The 20,391-nt window shown below is 47.7% G+C and overlaps 1 protein-coding gene across 1 annotated transcript in view; it reads left to right on the forward strand.

The window, feature by feature from the left end:
- Nucleotides 1–3,611: 3,611 nt before the first annotated feature.
- The window catches only part of GFRA4 (GDNF family receptor alpha 4), a 76,504-nt gene continuing 59,724 nt past the window's right edge, over nucleotides 3,612–20,391 (forward strand). Inside the window, exon 1 of the mRNA XM_005506442.3 lies at nucleotides 3,612–3,880. Coding sequence (XP_005506499.3) covers nucleotides 3,841–3,880 — 40 coding nt within the window. The 5' untranslated portion in view covers nucleotides 3,612–3,840. The remainder of the gene's footprint in view (nucleotides 3,881–20,391) is intronic.

Below are 20,391 nucleotides of genomic sequence, written 5' to 3' on the forward strand. Positions count from 1 at the left end.
TAGGTCTAACACGAGTAACAATGGGATTTTTTTACACCTGACTGATCAATACCTTAATTCATTTGTAAGGGAAGGTAGCAGGTAGTTTTAGGAGGGGTGTGTGCATGTGCATAGAAGGAATGATTTTTACTGAACTCTACTCCTCTCAGTGTCCACCCAGTGATGAGGAGAAGCCCAGATCTCATAAATAAAGCAGCAAAGAACAATGATCCCTCTTTCTTCACAGTATTTGCAGTATGTCTCTTCTGGGTGTCTTTTCCCAGTGCATGGGTGTCCCTCACCCTGGCATACAAGTAATTACAGAAAAGGCAGGAAATGCCTCCCTTTTGGGACAAATAGTGGGGGTTGTCTATGCCTGGATTTTCCCTGTCCCTGAAATCCCCTGGTATTTTTTTTCCTTCAAACTTAGGAAGAAATGCTGCTTTCATAGCACTGATTCCTTGAGAACTTCCCCTTGTCTGGAGGGAGAGGTTGTAGCCTGTTCTTCGCCCAAGAGGGGACAGCAGGGCTGCCTGCATGACATCTCCTGCAGCTCCAGCTGTGCGGGTAGAGGAGGTTGATGCAGCTTCCCTGATTCAACCAAAAGGAAGATTTTCTTGCAGCTCAAACCTCAATGAAAGGACAAGACACTGTGGCAGGGAAAGCAAGTCATAGAATCGTGGAATCATTTTGATTGAAAAAGACCCTCAGGATCATGGAGTCCAACCATAACCCACCCCTGTCCCTGCCCCATGTCCTGAGAACCTCATGTCCGTCTGTCCAACCCTCCAGGGATGGTGACTCCAGCACTGCCCTGGGCAGCCTGTTCCAATGCCCCACAGCCCTTTGGGCAAGAAATTGTTCCCCACATCCAACCTCAACCTCCCCTGGCACAACTTGAGGCCGTTTCCTCTGCTCCTGGCGCTTGTTCCTGGGGAGCAGAGCCCGACCCCCCTGGCTCCAAGCTCCTTTCAGGCACTTCAGAGATCAGAAGGTCTCCCCTCAGCTCCTGTTCTCCAGCTGAACCCCCCAGGTCCCTCAGCCGCTCCATCACACTTCTGCTCCAGCCCCTCACCAGCTCCGTTACCTTCTCTCCACTCGCTCCAGCACCTCAAGGCCTTTCTTGTTTTAAGTCCCCATATTCCTGCTCTCAGCATCTTTCTGTTAACTGGGACACCAAACCCATCCTTTCTTTAATACATGAAGTGATGGGTCTCAAGTCCTTCAGTCCAAGGGCAGCAGAATATCTCATTACTAAAGGGAGAGCAGAGGTTTTCCAAGAAAAAAAAAATAATTTGTTAAAAAACCCCCGAAACCTCACATGTGTTCCAGTGATACTTTTTTTATTCCTCGGCAAATAGCTACTTCAAAAATAGAACACTAAAAAAGAACCTGCAAAATAATTAAAAATAATAATAAGCAGAAAAATCCAATCATTTCCCCAGTTTCTCAGCTAGATGTTTCAATTGCATCTCACTGCAATTTCATTATGAAATTTGCTTAAACATAATCATACTCTTCTTAAAGAAGTTAAAAAAACCCCAACTCAAGAGTAATGCTTTTTTACTCCAAATAAGCTTGTATTAACACTTTCTATTTCCCCACTGAGTAGCCCAGGAAATGCTCATTTCAGATGTGAAATACAGTTATTAAAGACTTTAATTTATTTGCCACCTTCCAATTCTGACAGAGGACTAGAAAACTTGCTAAATTAACAGCTCCAGACTGAAATATGGACAAAACTTTCCAAAGGAGAGGAAGGCCAGGGATCACACTTTCCTTTTGATTTGCCAAGAGGAGGAAAGAATAAGTAAGTAAATAAATAAAAGGGGTATTTTCCTGATTTCGTTATGCTTCTTATAGAACACCTAGAAATGGCTGCATGAATTATTTCCCTTCTCTGTTTTGCTCATGAAAAATACAAATGTGCAGTTCCTCTGGTTTTCTAGAAGAACTGGCTGGAGGATTAATGAGGTGATGCCATGATGAAGTGCAAGTTAAGAACCCTGAACAGCTCCAGCAAAAAGAAAACCCTTCCCAGAGTGTTTAAATACCTGTTTAGCTAAAACACCTGACCCGGCAGTGGAGAAAATCTCTCACTGCAAATGTTCAAAAGCAATGGCTGAGCTTTTGGTGTGGGAAAAGTGCCCCCGTGCTTCCCCGAATCATCAGAGGAGCCTCTGTGTTAACAAAAGAGACAGAGGAGACATGGAAGGACAATGAGAAGAGAGAAGGAAAGGAAAGGAAAGGAAAGGAAAGGAAAGGAAAGGAAAGGAAAGGAAAGGAAAGGAAAGGAAAGGAAAGGAAAGGAAAGGAAAGGAAAGGAAAGGAAAGGAAAGGAAAGGAAAGGAAAGGAAAGGAAAGGAAAGGAAAGGAAAGGAAAGGAAAGGAAAGGAAAGGAAAGGAAAGGTCAAGCCTGCATTATGAGCAGGGACAGAGGTTGCCATGTTTATGGGGTCCTGACTTGGGAATGAGGCTTCTAAGTCCACTGGTCTTTTACTTGCCGGGTGAACCTGAAGACATCGCTTCGCATTTTGTGTCTCAGCTACTCCATGCATGAAATGGAGGTAGTGGAAAATGATGCTCAACCATCATAAAGATTAAGAAGCCAAGCTCTGCTGTTTGGCTTGCTAAAAGAGGGTCAGCTGCTGGGACATGGGGATTAAAGATGCAAGAGGCCAGGAGGTGTGAGAAGCACAAGGGGACAATGCTGAGGCACCTCTTGCAGGGGCTGTATGGATTCAGTGTGCCATGTGGAAGGAGGTGTGGGGACCTGGCTGGAGGGTTATAGAATTATAGAATAGTTTGAGTTGGAAGGGACATTCAAAGCTCACGTAGTCCCACCCCTGCCAAGAGCAGGGACATCTTCACCAGCTCAGGTTGCTCAGAGCCCCGTCCAGCCTGGCCTGGGATGTCTCCAGGGATGTTTCATCCACCACCTCTCTGGACAACCTGGGCCAGGCTCTCAGCACCCTCAATGTCAAAAATGTCTTTCTCATGTCTAGCCTGAGGATTTAGAAGGTGATCGGGGATTAATGGAAGGCATCATGGCTGGGAAGGGTGCTAGGATGTAGCCCAGCACTTCAGGGCTGTGTCTATATTATCGAACGGTCAAGACCAGGATACAGATCCCAGGGGGAGCGCCCTGTCTGAGGCCGCCAAGAGATGGGGGTGTGTGGGATGCTGAGACCCTCCAGGAGGACAACGCGGGGAGAAAGAAAACATCCTGCGGCTGGAAGAGATGAACGGGGTCATGCCCTGGGGTGCCCAAGACGAGTTGCTCCGGGCTGGGGGAGATTCCCCCACCCTCGGGGCCTGGGCTGCGGGGCCGGGGAGGCGGGGAGGAGTGGGGCCGGGCCGCCAAGCCCCTCCCCGCGGGGCCGCGGCCGCGGAGAGGCGGGGGCGGCAGCGGAGCCAGCCCGGGGAAGGCAGCGAGGGCTGCCCGGCCGCTCGGGTACGGCGGAACCTGCGCCCCGGCGGACAGAAGTTTGCTGCTGAAAAAAAGAAAAAAAAATTAAAAAAAAAAAAAAGGAGGAGAAAAATTAATAATAAGAATAAAAAATAAAATAATAATAATAAAAAAGCAAAGGAGAGGCCCCCTCCGCAGCTGCTTCCAGGAGGGATGAGGCGAAGAGCGGCCGGCGGGAGCCCGGCTGCGGGCACGACCCGGGGCCGGAGCGGGGCTGAGCCGGCTGCGGTGTGAGCGATCGGCCCGGGGAGGGCCGGGCCGGGCCGGCGGGGACGCCTCCCGCCCTGCCCAGCCTCCGCGCATCCTCCGGCACCGCCGTGCCGAGCCGTGCCGGGCCGGTGGGTCCGAGCCGTGCTGAGTCGGTGTGATCCGAACCGTTGTCGAGCGGTAGGATGAGGGGCATCCTCTACTTCTGCACCCTGATCCTCCTGGGTGAGTAGCGCGGCGGGACGGGGAACGGTGAGGGGGGGACACAACTTTATGCTGGGGCTTGCTTGCGGGGACATTTCGGCCACTCCCGGGCACGGAAGGTCTCCCCCTCCTTAGCACCCCAGGAGCACGGGCAACCCCTTGGGCAGCATCACCCCTGGGGTAGCATCACCCTTTGGGTGGCTTCACCCAGCTTTCCGTTGTCTCCTTTGCTCTGGACCCAAGCGCTGGGATCTTTTCCTGCTGTCACTCCGGATAGTCCTGTTTGCCGCGGAAATGGCTAAATTAACCCAGGGAATTAAGGCACTTCTTGTTGGTGAAGAGGAGCTTGGAGGGATGTGTTTGGGAAGGGGGGAGGCAGATTTTGCACGGCGTCGGGAAAGCCAGGGTGGTGGTGAAGCTGGAAAATGTCGGGGTTTCGGGGTTGGTGGGACTGGGCTGGCAGCCCCAGCTCTCCCTCTGTTCTGTGTAGCACCGTGTCCTGAGCGGTGTGTCTGTCAGTCTGTGTGCTCAGCGCTTCCAGCTGCAGATTTCTTCTCACCCACCCAAAACTCGGCTGTCCTCAGGGCTTTTTTTTGTTCCCCACGGGGAGTGGAGGGCTAAGCACCCCAGGTGTCTCCCCCCATCCCTCTGCGAGCTCTAAAGGCAGCCCTCGCCCACTGCCACGGGTGGGAGATGCCATCCCCCGTGGGATGCCGCCCTATCCGCGGGGATGTGGTTTGCAGCATCCCTCTCGCATCCCGCTTCTCCCGAGCTCCGGAGCAGACGGTTCTCCTGCCCGCAATTCCCGGGGGTCCCCACGTACCCGGGGAGAACCGCTAGTGAAGGGGCTGCAGCCCGGCTGGGAGCGGCCTCTCTGCCTGCCCTTGCCTGCATGCAACCCCGACAGCTCCCTTTAGGGTATCTTTGTGCCCTTCCTTGTGTTTCTTTGAGAGAGCAAACCCAAGAATGAGTCTGTGTTTAAATAGCAAAGGCTGTGGGGAAACGGGGGAGGATGCAGCGGTCCTCTTCGGGTAGGCACTGGGGGAGGAAAAGGTCTTGGGGTGTATGGAAGTGTCTGGGACATCCCGGTCCACCCGGTATGGTCGGGCCCTGCCTCCTCTGCACCCCGAGCATCCCTGCTGTGCACCCACCCCCTGGGGAAGCCCCCCAGCAGGTTCTTCCCTCGGTGGGGAAGGCTTTGTATGAGCTCCAGGTAACTCCTTTTGCCGGCTCTCCTTGTCACTAGATGTCAGCAGCTGCAACTCTTGCAAGTCCCAAAGGCGGGGGAAGTAGGGGGGTAATTCGACCCCCCAAGAGGGACCGCCTCCCGCCAGGGAGTGCTTTGCTCCAGGGATTTGGAGGAACACTGGGACCTGGACATGTCCCACGCTGGGATGGTTCCTGCTTTGGAGAGGCTGGAGTTGTGCCCTGGGCTGGGGAAGGTCTCAGCCTCTCTCAGAGCCAGAGATTTTTCCTACAAGGCTCACAGGGCTTCTGAGTGGGAGCCCAGGTCTCTGCAGGGTCCATTTTCCAAATGGTTCAGATTGACTGACTCGCTGATTGACTGTCTGATTGACTGACTGCTGGACTGATTGATTTTTCTCTAGAGAAAGTGGACTTAAAGAAAAGAGCAAATGGCCAGCTTTCCCTTGTCAGCAATGCAATTGGGAATAGCAGGCAGGTGCTAAGGGTACTCTCATCGCCTCTGGTCCGAGCCAGAGCAAAGCCATCAGCTAGTATTCACCTTTTGGTTTTCTGATCTTGAGGGCTCCAGCAGGACCTTTTTATCTCCAAACTGGCATCTGACCCCCTGCAGGCTCAGCACCATCCCGGCAGATGCCATCCAGTGTCTTCAGCTTGCACTGTAGGTGTTTTTTAGATGTTTGTGTCATGGATGGATGAGGGCTGCTCATTGAGATGTGTCTGGGGAGATCCCCTGCAGGGATCGAGGATGCTGGGATGGAGACAGCAGCCTCTGCAGCTGCAAGCACAGCATTGGAACAGGCTGTCCAGGGCAGTGGTGGAGTCACCATCCCTGGAGGGGTTCGACAGACATGGAGATGAGGTTCTCAGGGACATGGGGCAGTGCCAGGGGTGGGGGAATGGTTGGACTCAATGATCTTGAGTGTCTCTTCCAACCAAAATAATTCTATAATTCCCAGCTTCATCCATGATGGTTGCACAGAACGTGGGCTGCAGTGTGAGCGCTTTGTTTTGTGTGTGTGTCCTCTGTGACATTTTTGGTGATGATCCCGGGTGGAAGAAGCAGGTTTGGAGAAATCAGAGCTCTCTGAGGTGGAACTAGGCAGCATCACCATCATCCAGCCTGGTCAGAGAGCTCCTGCTGTCACTTCATACCCAGCTCCCTGGTGGCACAGGCTGAACCAGAACAGACAACTGATACAGTCAAACACGTTTTTTCTTTCCCCTCAACCACTTTTCAGACAGATCAACACCCTCATCTGTCTCACTGGCAGCCACATGGATACCAGTGTCAGAGAAAAGGATAGAAAAGGAGCACACAGCTGGGGACAGGGACATGGCCTTGGGGAAGTTCATTGCTGCCTCAATGTCTCCTGGTGTTTGCTTGCACCTGTGATGTTGGCTAGAAATCCCACCCACAGGACTGTGGTGATGCATTCAGGAAGACTTTATGGAAAATCAATGCTCTAGAAAGCACTGATATAATTAAATATAAAGAATATAATTAATTTTACAAGGACACTAGGTTACACGTGTAAGCAGCCCCCAAAGCATCACCTATCCCCGTGCAGCTTTCAGAGGACACATCAGTCCCTCCGCTAACAATATAATAATTAAAAGATGGAAATTAAAATCTGGGCTGAGGTTGAAAGCAATAAGTTTTCTGTGAATTCCCCATGGGACCAAGAGTCATTTCTGGCCCATAGCGATGGAGGGCAGGACCCTGCGATGGCATCTGGGTTGTCTTCTGCCACCAACTGCCACATCTACCTGGCAGGTTTTACTGTGCTTAGTCGTTAGCATAATTTCTGGCATATGTTTCCCACAGGCTCTTCACAGGTGCAATCAAACACAAGAGATCGTCTGGTGGATTTTTCACCTGGTTTGGGAACTCAGATCCCAGGGGGAGAGCAAAAAAATATCTCTTGAAAAATGCATCTCTGTGTATGAGAGGGGAAAGTGCTCCTTAAATTAGTGCCTTTGTCAGTTCTGACAGGAACAATCCGTTATTTGCATCAATAAGAATGTGATATTTATGTCTCTCTGTACCAGTGCAGAGAAGAATAAAACTTGCCCCTCAACAGGCTGTCCTAAAACACTGTGAAATTCCTCTCAAGGATCTCGTCCCGCCCAAAAACATTTTTTGCAGAGCTCTGGAGACTTAAATAGTAATTACTGCTGGGTAAAAATTAGTACTAGTTAAGTCTAATAATTAGTATGAATTACTGTGAATAGTGTTTTATTTTGCCTTTGGAGACAGAAATGTCTTCTCTGCTCTCCTGGCAATTTTCACAGATGTCTTCTATTGTGCCTGAAATTCCCTTCATCATTTTCACATGAGACTTGTTCATTTTCCTGACTTTCCACTTGGTCATTTTTAAACGTGACTCTTAATGTCGCTAAAGTTTTCCACCCTTCAATCAAAATACTCTGTCACAAAGATACCCATTATTTCTTTTTCCTTCCAGTGGACTTTATATTCAGTTTGCTTCCTTAAAAAAAAAATCACCTCTTTCTTCTCAACGTAAAAGTGGAAGAGGACAAATTCAAATGAAGTTCTCCTGCTAAAACATCTTTTTTAGAAGGACACATTTCATTGAAAAAATAAAAAGGAACAAAACTATGAAAAGCTTGTTCCTGTCAATCTTCAGTTCGGTACAGCTCCCTTGTTTCAAATGCATCTGTCAAAATCCCCTCTGGTTACACCTCCTGGCAGTGAACTTCAAGCCTGTATGGACTGCTGGTGGGAGCTGTGTCATAGTTGGTGGGGGAGTAGGGCTGAGAAGATATTGCCACCATTTCACGTGGACTTCCTTCATCTCTTTTGGCCATCACAGCTTTAAAGGTTCAAATATAGGGATGTTTGGGCTGGACTCCTGGTGAAAGCAGAGTGGAAATAAATGGTTGAGAGGGTGAGTTTGAGGACATAGATGGCAAGTGGAGCCACAGGTGGGCGTTATGTCCTGGAGATGGAAAAGGAGGAAAACCAAGTTTGGTGTGACCTGGAGGGGAGTGCGTCCAGGAGTGGGTTGTGGTAGTCAAGCTGTTAGAGGACAAGGACCAAGGCCTGTTTTATGGAGAGCAGAAACGGTTTCCAGAAGGTGAAGCCACCATTTTTCATGGGGTAACGAGAACCCGAGGCTGCCACAGGGAAGAAAAACGAGTATAGAGGAAGGATAGACATCTTCTAAAATCACATCACATTTAAAATACCCATGACTTCTCCAGGATTTAGGTCTAATAATACGTGATGCCACACCTGGCTGTTGCTGAGTTGTAGTGAGCTTGGTAGGTGTTAAGAAAGGTTGCTATCTCTATGAATATTTCCAAGTATCTCTCTGCATCTTACAGAATCTGAGCTGGTAAGAAGCTCTACCCCAGCTGCAGATGTGTCTTGAGGGTCCTTCGGGGACTTAGCGGTGACACATCTTTCCCTGCCACTGGGAATGGTGTCCATGGAAGGTGCAGGACATGGCCAGACCTTTGGTGTGTCCTCAGAGCCTGGTCATCTCATGCACTCTCTGGCCCATCCCTGACTGGGATTCAGCTGCCTGCAGCAGGTGGCTTGAAGGAATAAATGACCTCACGAGATGGAGCCTGAATAAACGTCCCTGCGGCCCTGGCCCACTGCTTGATTGTCATAGAATAGAATCATAGAATACTTTGGGTTGGAAAGGACCTTCAGAACTCCACCAGTGCCACCCCTGCCATGAGCAGGGACATCTTCACCAGCTCAGGTTGCTCAGAGCCCCGTCCAGCCTGGCCTGGGATGTCTCCAGGGATGGTTCATCCACCACCTCTCTGGCCAACCTGGGCCAGGCTCTCACCACCCTCAGAGACAACAATTTCTTCCTCATGTCCAGCCTGAATCTCCCTCCTTTAGTTTAAAACCATCACCCCTTGTCCTATCACAACAGGCCCTGCTGATAAGTCTGTCCCCGTCTTTCTTATCACCCCCTTTTAAGTACAGAAAGGCCATAATAAGGTCTCCCCAGAGCTCCCCAGGCTGAACAAATTCAACTCTTCTGTCCTCACGGGGAAAAAGTGTTTTTCTGTATTCCATCAGACTAGATGTGTATTCCTCAGTTCAAAACTGCATTGGCCATATCCTGTCACTCTTGAGTCTTCTCTCCTTTCACCTCCCTTCATGCAAATCTCTCTTCTTCCTCCACAGTGCACATGTTCCTCTTTCTGCCCAAAACCATCTGGGAAGCAGTTTGCATGAAAGATGTAGTAAAAAGGGTTGTGCTGTGGTTTTGATTTACTGAATCCAACTGGAAAATCCTGTCTGTGATACCTTTTCTTGCTGAGTGTTTTGACAGAGTTATTCACAGCACTCCCCAAGCTACTGCTGACATATGGGTTGGGAGGGTCGTTTTGACACACAAGTGCAGGCAGCTGGTTTGAAGTTTATGGGTCCAGTTTATTGAGGAGAAAGGACTGGGGCAGGTTTTCTGGTGCTTCTTCCAAAAGCAGGATCGAATTGCTCGTCTTTCATACATCACCAGGCTAAGCCATCTATTCTTTGCTGCCAAGGGGATGACAGTCCACTTTGGGATGGGATTTTAAACAGATCCAGATGAGAGGAGGGTAACAAAAATGACCCGAGGCTGAAACAGCTCTGCTGGGAGGACAGGCTGAGAGAGCTGGAGTGTTCAGATGGAGAAGAGAAGCTCTGGGGAGATCTGATCGAACAGGACCTGTTGTGAAGAGGAATAAATGACCCCCAAGAGCTGGAGACTGAATAAACCACCCTGCGGCCCTGGCCCACTGCTTGACTGTCATTGCATAGAATCATAGACTAGTTTGGGTTGGAAAGGACCTTGAGAGCTCCCCCAGTGCCACCCCTGCCATGAGCACCCCTGCCATGAGAAGCTCTGGGGAGATCTGATTGAGCAGGACCTGTTGTGAAAGGACAAGGGGTGATGGTTGTAAACTAAAGGAGGGAGATTCAGGTTAGACGTAAGAAATTGTTGTCCCTGAGGGTGGTGAGAGCCTGGCCCAGGTTGGCCAGAGAGGTGGTGGATGAACCATCCCTGGAGACATCCCAGGCCAGGCTGGACGGGGCTCTGAGCAACCTGAGCTGCTGAAGATGTCCCTGCTCATGGCAGGGGGGGCACTGGGGGAGCTGGGTAGGTCCCTTCAACCCAAACTGTTCTGTTTCTAAAAGGCTGCAAGTTAAGACCAGAGAAACTGGTGGGTTTTGCTTTCCTCCTCTCTGCCTGTTACTTGTACAATGAAGAAAAAAGCCAAACACATTATTCAAGTCAAGACTTAATGTTTCTGTCCGAGCTGTAGACTTTGACTGTAAGCAGTCCATGCTGTAGAGTCCCTGTCTGAATGATGTGAGGTTTCTGGAGACTCAGAGCTGGACTGGACCCAGAAAATGCTCAGGACAGGTCTATGGAGAGCTCCAGGGTGCCTTCAGAGAGGGCAAATTGTACACCATCTCTGCAAAATATCAGTTTTTCCTTCAAGCTCTGCATCAAACAAGGCTCTCTGATGCCTCTGCAACAGCCACCTGGGAAATCCCATCATCCTTGATTAATCAGAGCAAAGGAAACACAGGGCAGCTACAGCCTCCTGGGACAGGAGCCTTCATTTGGATGATGGCTGTGAATTTTTGGGAGCAAACCTGGTGTCTGGACCACCACTTGTGCAGGGTTTGTGTTACCCTGTCCGTGAGAGTTTTGCATGAACAGTCAAATCAATCGTAAATTATTTTGAATTTCTTAATTAATCTCTTACTGTGGCAGCCTTTATTGAACACTTTGCTCTTCTTTATTTTTTTTTTCCTTGTGCCACCCATACTGGACCCTTTACAACTATAACCTTCACCACGATTATAACTTGAATTTTCTTTCTGTCCATTGCTCATGTATATCCCCCCTAATTGGTGTCCAGGACCTGAAAACCGACTCCCCAAGTGTTGGCTGTAGATGCAATTGTTTAACTTGCAGTTTACATCTCCCCTTCTTCAGACTTGCCCCAGGGAGAAAAGCTGGGAGGAAACTTCTCAGAGTAACCTGTCTCTGTGGTGTTAGATAAACAAGTCTTAATAACAGGCTGGGTATTGCTTCTGAGATTTTAACTTCTGTGCATGCAAAGAAAAACGCATCTCCCCATGACAGCCTTTCACAGCAATATCTCTCAGATATTTTACAGCTGACTCGGTTACCTGCAATGTGGAAATAGGTAGCAGATGTCTCCTGTAGCACCGTGCATTTTTTCTTTTGTTGGTGTCTGTGTTTTCCTTTGATGTTCGGCATGTACAGCAGAAGGCACCTTAAAAAGACATTGCAAGGCATGAGGCGACATAAATCCATGTACACAGAATCTTCTGTAATAAAGGCTGCGGGTGAGGACGACGTGTTTGCCATCTACTAATGGAGAGGAGAGCAAACCAGCATGCTGAATTATTAGACAGGGCTTGGAATGAATCAAAGCCAGTTGACCTGTTTGTGTAAAGCCCCAGACAAGGCTCAGTTTGCCTAAGTGTTTCCTCTGCACGGTGAGGAATTACACTCCTCCTTGCAAGGGTTAGTTGATTTATGCCCCAGATCTGACACATGAGTTATAGCAATTTCACGGTAGGTCTTTTTTCTTTTTCTTTCTTTTTTTTCCCTTCCTCTTGGTAAGATAACATTACCCAGTGAAGCTGCTTGAGAAACAACCTGCACACCTTGGTCTGGCTGTCACTGCCACATCATCTTTTGGACAGAGGGCACGGTCAGGGTCATCTCAGCTGAGCTTCCATTCCAGTGTGCGAAAAAATGCTCAAGAGGGTCATGGTGCTCACAACCTATAAATACCTTCAGGGTAATGTAAAGAATTCATTCTCCACCTTGCAAGGAGCTGGAATGAGGCAGAGAGAAGAGGAACTTGAGCTGTGCATTATGAAGAAAAGCTTTGCTGTGAACCAGGAAAACATCTGATTAGTTAAATCACAGAATCGTAGAATCATTTCGACTGGAAGAGACCCTCAGGATCACTGAGTCCAACCATAACCTTACTCCAGCACTAAACTATGTTCCTAAGAACCTCATCTAAAGGAATGGGGAAGAGCAGGTTGCCCTTTAGGACAATGATGGGATCGATTGGGGGCTTGTTGGGCTTTGTAGGCATTAGCAAACCTTATAACCATAAGGTGTGTTGCCCCAAGCAACCCCTGAAAGGTGGTTTCATTAGATTGCCTGGAATTTCCCTATTTGACTGGAAATCTTGTCCCCTTTTTTGTGATGATTTAGGATGCTAATTGCAGAGAAAAAATGAATGAAATGTCCTGAGACCCAGACAAGGAACCTCCTCTAGGATCCAGCCTTGTGGAGCTCTCCTGCTGTTCTGGGGAAAGATCAGGAATTGTGTTAAACTTGCAACATGAGACTTCTCCATCAGGGCCAGAAGGTGTGGGAAGGGAACAGTGGAGAAGGTCCCGAGCTGATTCTGGTCTGGAGGTGGGAAGTGGAGGAGAAAGGGTTCCTGAGAGGCTGGACTGAAGATGCAGACAGAATCATAGAATCACTTTGGTTGCAAAAGATCCTCAGGATCATCGAGTCCAACCATAACCCAGCCCTGGCACTGCCCCATGTCCCTGAGAACCTCATCTCCATCTGTCCAACCCTCCAGGGCTGGTGACTCCAGCACTGCCCTGGGCAGCCTGTTCCAATGCCCCACAGCCCTTTGGGGAAGAAATTGTTCCCCACATCCAACCTCAACCTCCCCTGGTGCAACTTGAGGCTGTTTCCTCTGCTCCTGGCTCTTGTTCCTGGGGAGCAGAGCCCGACCCCCCTGGCTCCAAGCTCCTTTCAAGCAGTTCAGAGATCAGAAGGTCTCCCCTCAGCTCCTGTTCTCCAGGCTAAATGAACCTAAACAGGAGACGCAGGAGCTGGGAGGAGGAAAGTGTGGGACCATGAAGGTCTGAGAGCTATTCTGGAGCTGGGGAAGCCCTAAAGGTTGGATTTCCCCTCTCTACTAAAGATGATGTGAGTCTCTGCAGGCAAAGTGCATGTGAAGTGACAGTTCAGGGACCCATCCATCAGTGAGGAGTGTGGAGGCACACGTGCTGGGTAAAGCAGCTTCAGAGTTACCACCCTCCTGGGACTAATGCAAGGGAATTTATCTCCCTCTCCTGATATTGCTTCATTCTTCCTCCCTACAGACCCAGCTTGGCCAGTCCTGAATGTGTGCTGGAAAGCCTGTTAGTAATTAAGTACCTGACTCAAGGGGGTCCAGATCTCTAGTTGAGTTTGCTATATGCTATCGCATTGCCAATAAGCATCAATTTAAATTGAAAGATCCAGAAAAAAAAAGCCAACAAACAAAAAACCCAAACAAACAAAAAACCCACAACGACAACAACCTAACAAACAAATGAGCAAAAAAACCCAAATAACAAAAAGAAATGCAGCAAACTCCCCCAAAAGTGCCTAATCAGCAGGTTGAATGCTGTCCCATGGGATTAGGAATCACGGCATCTGTTTCTGTATATCTCTCAGGTTTTGGAAAATGTTTCAGTATAAAATGAGGATATTTTTAAGGTAGGGGAATTATTGTGAGGCAGAACCAGGTGACAGCACAGTATTTGACCTGGGATATTGGTGCTTGTGTGAAGCAGCTAACTACAAGCTGGGATCAACATTTCTTATTGGCGTATGAGGAACAATGTCTTTTCGCTGCACCTGCTGTGCACACAATCTACTGAGCTCTTATTTTGGAACTCAGGCAGGAACCGAATTCAAGTGCAGTAGCTGACTAATCTGCTCTGAAAATCTTCCCATATCCCCTACGCAGGGATCAGTGATCCTGCTTTGCGCTGGGATTAGAGATGCGCGGGGCTAAAGAGACAGGGCTGAATTTAGCGATGTGCCATAGGACAGGAGCAGCCCTGAGGTGCAAAAAGTAAAAGGCCTTCAATAGAAGAGCAGGCTGGAAAACAGGAGCTTGTTTCCACAGAAAAATACTGGGCTTTTGGTACAATTTGGTTTCTGAACAACAGTGACAAATCAGGAATAGTAAAAATTGCAATAAAATATAGCGAGTGGAAAATAAAATGCTTATTGAGGGTAATTCAAGAGGAATAAAAACAAGGACTAAAACAAAGCCTCAGATGTTCTTGTTCTTTTACTTGCTTTTATCAAGAAAGCAGGAGTTGTTCCTCCCAGGGGGACACTGGACAAGAAGAGAAATGGACCCTGTTTCTCACTTGTCCCCTGCCCGGGCACCAGACAGGGATGGTCCCAGGAGGCTGCAGGAGATGTGTTTCCCACTTGGTTTTCACCTGGTTTTCTGAACTTTTCCTTGAAATTAGTGGAAAGAGGTTGACAGGTCTAGATGGACATTTATCATCTCCAGATTTGTGTTGTCTCCAAGGAGGATGAAGCAAATCAAGGTAACAATTTTAGACCTTTCCTTGATTGTGCTTTGCATTCAGTGAAATGAACCCCACCTAAGCCACCAAGGTTTCTTGTTCTCCAAGAGAGCAGCTGAGGATGGAGGGAGCAGTTGAGGAGCCATCATTTCAATGTGCTCACCACTACCACCCCCCCGCCACCAGAAAAACCCCAAAAACAAAAAGGAAAAAAAAAGAAAGAAATATTAATTTAGAACTTTGTTTTTCTACTTGCAAACCCCAGATTTTCCCAGGGAATACATTTTCCCATGGTTAAAAGAGAAGGACAGGAATCTAATGGGAAATCTCCAACTGTTTCATAGACCTGCTGGCTCTGGTCACACTGATGATCAGAAGTACCTGGAGTTGGTGACTCTGTTAGGGGTCACACAAGCCACTCACTGTTCCCAGGAGCCTTTTGAGCCATGGGAGTTTGGTTGCCAAACCTATCAAAATCCCTGAAGCGGTTTTGGCCATGGCCATGGCCATCTCCTGGGGACTGGTCACGAGCTAGCACAAGCCAAGGACCAATCCTGGTGGGTTTGAATGTGGTTGCTCTGTTTTGAAGGGGAAGAGAGTTTAATAGCATGAATGAGGGAGTTCTGGGCCATTTAAACCAGTCCTCAATTAACTAACCCAGGCACAGCACAAGACACCACCCTTACCCTCTCAGACACCCTCCATTTCTCAGACAACCTGCAAACATTGGACAAATATGTTTCAGCTTCATCTGTTTCAATCCCCTGCATTCATCTTCCTTTTGGCTGTTTCCAGATCAGAAGGCAGAATACTAACAATGACATGAGATAATATAAAATAAGTGATAGCGCTGCCTAATTTGATCCAGAACAGATAAATTCCCCTGTTCCTAATGCATGCAGGTCCACTCAAACCCACATGAGCGTAGACCCGGCAAGGAACCGGAGATGTGCATACACAGAGTGAGTCCATCAGAAGTTTCTTGCAGAGCCTGTATGAGCTCTGAAGTGTCCTCTCCAACAGGCAAAGCCTTTATTGGCTTGCCATTGCAGTTAGCATGACCTCGTGAAAGATAAGACACATGAGAGGAGTCTGAGGAAGCTTGATTTATCCAAAGTTGAAAAGGGAAGAAAGACACAGGAGAGAACATGATCACACTCTATAAATACCTTCAAGGTAGCAGTGCAAGGGAAGGAAGAGGATTAGTCACACTTCTGTAAGACAGCGAGGGGAGACGAGAGAGCAACAGCATGAAGCAGAGAAAGGAAAAGTTTTGAGTATTAGGAGAAAAATGTTTAGTCTATTTTTCTTTCTCATTTTTACTGGAAAAAGGAATTGAAAGGCCTCAGTTTGGGGTAAGATTGAGGTTCAATGCAATTTCTTCAGAAAGGTTTTGGGCATGAGGATTAAACGATGCATTTACGTGCAGGGTCTGTAGATCCTAGGTGCATTCATGTGCTAAAAAAGGAGCCTGTATATCCAAGACAACGTCACTAGGTGTAGGGTCATCCTTCTGCCTTGAACACTTGGAAGTGAGGGTTGGCCAAAGTTCTTTCACCCCCCCCTTTTTCCTGCACCCCATATATCCCACCCTCATGTTGAAGGTGCCATGGAAAGATGATGCTGCTCAACCAAGGGTCTTAATGGTCATTTGGCAGTAGAGCTGAGAGGTGGCTCAGTGTTGGATGATGAGTCTGGGTCAGTCAAGAGTCTTGGCTCTTGTTAATGGGTGATGAGGTGGCTCCTCCTCCTCTCCGCTAAACCAGCCTTGCTCTTGGTGCCTTAGACCTGGCCTCACCATCTCCATGTCCAAAACTCACCCTGCTCCCAGAACACAAGACCTCCTGCCCTCAGACCTGGCACCATCCTCCCTGGAAATGGAGATGGGGAAGGCAGGAACTTCGATGTAACCTCCCTGAGGGCTGGCTCCAAGTCAGGCTTGGACAATTATTCTTACTGTCACCTTCCATTAAGCTGGGACTCAAAAGTGAGCATTTTCCAAAAAATGTGTGTAGCTGCTGCCAATATTTTTCCCTGTCCTATCAAGCAAGTGCCAGGAACTCTTTCTTCTCATAACAAATCAACTAGCCCAATATAAGTGTCCCTGGAGAAAACCCTTCCGGCTATTAAGAGTTAATGAGCTGGTCAAACTCAAGGTAAACAAGCTAATCACACTGTACTTCAGCCTGTGGTTTCCTGAGAAAAAGAATCTTGTGTATGTGTGTCAGTCTGTCCACCCCAAATAATTCTTGAGTCTCATGGCTGGGTCAGGTAGTTGTGATAGAAGTCTCAGATGTTTGTATCTCACAGGTTGATGTGAAATTGGTGGTGGAAGAGGGAATGAGCTCCTAGTGTTGCCCACTGGTGGAAAAGTTAGTGAAGTTCATAGTAGAAAAGGGTCAAGTGAAAGGATATCCAGGCTCCTTTTGTTCTGCTACTTATTTTTTCCCAGCTAAGCAGTAAAGTGTTTGATACAGATCTCTATAGAGCCAAAGAAACAGGTTCCTGGGACCATAAAGGCAGTAAGCACAAGCCCAGGGAGAAAAGGCAAAGTAGGAACTTTAGATGAGTTCAAGACTAGTCCTTGGAGGTGAAAGCAGCTGAGCAATGTCAAATGGGAAGTATGGTCTTGTGGACACAAACCACCACAAAGTAGAATAGTTGTGGACAATAATGTGACATGTTTTCTCTTGAGCACTGCCCAAGACCTTGGTCCTGTGCCATCTGCACCTTTCAAGGAGGGTTGCATTTTCCAAGAGATGGATATTAGCATGGAAATTTGCAGGAACACTTCCAGGTTGGGTTTTATTGATGTGGTATCACCTTAAAGATGCCAAGGATGCAGGAGAAGAGCCCAGCGGGCAGTGGGTAACTGTTGGTGATGAAGGGAATTGGGGAAAGAGTAGACAGGTCTTCATACTGTACATGGGTACAGGATAAAGCCTCTCAAGATGAAGTCCACCTTGCTGGACAAGCAAGCAGAGAATCATAGAACGCTTTGGGTTGGAAGGGACTTTCAAAGCTCCCCAGTGCCCCCCCTGCCATGAGCAGGGACATCTTCACCAGCTCAGGTTGCTCAGAGCCCCGTCCAGCCTGGCCTGGGATGTCTCAGGGATGGTTCATCCACCACCTCTCTGGCCAACCTGGGCCAGGCTCTCACCACCCTCAGGGCCAACAATTCCTTCCTCATGTCTAGCCTGAATCTCCCTCCTTTAGTTTAAAACCACCACCCCTTGTCCTGTCACAACAAACCCTGCTAGAAAGTCTGTCCCCTGTCACCAACTAGGAACACCTGGTTGTACTAAGACTTTTCAGCAGCTTCACCACCCTGTTCAGCGTGTGCTGTGGCTCTGCGGGCGCCTTCCACGTGCTGCTCGGCCCAGATGTGACACACAGCTTTGTCCTCTGACGCGCTGGGTGGCAAAGGTTAATGGCATGGCAGGCAATGGTCGATAGCTGTCGACTACAATAGATATTGTGGCAGTTTGCAGCGAGGAAGGGACAGGGATTAAGCGTATTGGCTGGCGCTTTCTGTGCTTCTGTGCGTATGATTTGTGTGCACCCATCTGCACCTCTCATTCCCATCATCCCTGGTCCTGCTGTCCCACAAATTCAGGGGCTGGTCCAGAGGGCACGGAGCTTTGGATCTGCCCCGTAGTATTTTATACAGAAATCGTAATGTAAAAAATCTGAAGGGAGGGGAAAAAAAAAAAAAGGTGAAAGAGAAGGAGGGGGCACAAAAAAAATGTTCCTTCATGGTGCTTTTGTTTTCTAACAATGTTGACATTATGTGGAGTAACCAAGTATAAAATCTGCCTATCGTTTGGGAGCTGGTGTGCAGAAAAGATGCTATTATCTGAGCCTTTTATGCCTCTTTACCCTGTCTGGATCAGAGGAGATAAATGCGTAGATAGGAGCTGAGGCTCCTATCTTTATTTAAGCTGTCAGGTACTGCTATGTTATTTTATGCTGATTGTTATAGAAAGCCTCCACAAAGAGATATATGTTTCTATATTACCCGATGTTTCCTATTTTAATCTATAATTTAATAATAAAAGAGATGTATTTCTCTATATTATTTTTATTTGTAGTGTCAGTGTTTCTCTTTCACCCTTATTTTTCAAATAAACATTCACAGACGTAAAACACTTAAAATATGCACATAATTAATCTTCTACATTCTCTTTTGGGCTCCCTTTTGACTCTTATTGCATTCATACTTTAATTTACACACTAATGTGAAAACATCTTTAGTACAAAACAGGTTCCCCATGGGGATGGCAGATGCACAGTAAGCACATACACATCAATGTATGGCTGTAGGTACATTCAAGCACATTCTCACAACGTTCTCACATTCACATGGCTCACGTGTCTGAAGTTAAGCGTGTGTAAACATGAAAGGAGGCAAAAGCCACATCTGTCAATGTGAAATAGTTGTTAGGGAAAGGGACAGGTTTGCCAGAGAGGTGGTGGATGAACCATCCCTGGAGACATCCCAGGCCAGGCTGGACAGGGCTCTGAGCAACCTGAGCTGGTGAAGATGTCCCTGCTCATGGCAGGGGGTTGAACTAGATGAGCTTTGAAGGTCCATTCCAACCCAAATTATTCTATAATTCTGTCATTCCAGACATCCTTAAGCCCTGTCCTACTTTTGTCCAGTCTGGTTATCTATCAGTTCAATGGTGTAATTTTGACTCCTCCTAACCAGTGTTCTGGGACACTTAGGAGGTGTCGTAGACCAAGGACACATGTGTAAAGGTGTCCTGCACTGGTGGGGGATAGTTTAAGAATGTGTCATTTGACCTCAGGGCCAAAGATTTTGTTCGAGCTTGTTGTGTGTGGTAGCACAGATAAAAACCAAGATGGCATCAAAAGCAAGGGGCTGCCCTCAGTTTCCAGATAAATACTTCCCATGAGAAATCAGCCATTTCCCAGCTATTCCTCAGCACACTGTGGGTGGTCTGAGGCCAAGTTACAACTGGGTCAGCAGCCAACAATGTGAATAGGAAATGTATGGGGTGCAGAGCTTTGCTTGGGTAAGTCCATGTTTGATCTCTTGCTTCTTCACAAGCGTTGACGAGGACAGGGACTTTGTCTTCCTTTCTCCTGGCTGAACTGCTATTTGTTTTACCTGTACTACATTTGTTGTGAGCCAGTGCAGTTCAGAAATATGCAATTCAGGAACCTGAAGACCATAAACCCAATGCTTTCAAAAGGGTTTCCTGGAACAAGCAAGTGACTGACATATCAATAGGGAGGGCATTGATGATCAAGACTGATATGTGGTAGCCAGGAGGGACAATGGACAAGCCACTCTGGGTAACTAACCAAAAGTACTCAATTTGTAAACACAAAGCATTCAGAGGTAAAACAATCACTTTGATATTACATGAGATTATTAACTGATGCTTGGGTTGACTTACCCATCAGGGCTTGGACAATATCTTCCAAAATATTGAGATGCTTTCATCATATTAGGGCACTGAGCTTCCCACAGGTTTCTGGGAAAGTCAGGTACCTTGGAAGAAGGTAGGTCATGAACGCCTATGGGCCTGGAACCATGTATCTAGTGTACGTCTAAATCTTCAGTGAGTTTGCTTGACTTGAGCCCATAAAGATGCTTTTTCTCCAGCTTGGTCTCTCTAAGGTTTGTGACCTTACCTGCTCAAGACATCAGTGTAGACAGCAGTCAAATGACTCCAGACAACATGGTAAGAACCACCTATGGTTGAAGCAAGCAAAGAACGTGTCAGCTGCTTTTCTCTTGAGTTCAGCAAAGGTGCTTGAGAACATTTCATCCCACTTCTTCCTCTTCAAAAATACATCTTTTAATCATCTGAAGCCACTTAGAATAATTTGTCTTTTAGTGGACTATATGTGCCTTCTACCATAATAGCTTTTATTTTGAGGTTTAAGAAATGTAATAGCCTTTACTGACCTCAAAATTTTCAATGAGCAG

This window comes from Columba livia, chromosome 4 (assembly GCF_036013475.1).
Source record: "Columba livia isolate bColLiv1 breed racing homer chromosome 4, bColLiv1.pat.W.v2, whole genome shotgun sequence".
Classification (NCBI taxonomy): domain Eukaryota; kingdom Metazoa; phylum Chordata; class Aves; order Columbiformes; family Columbidae; genus Columba; species Columba livia.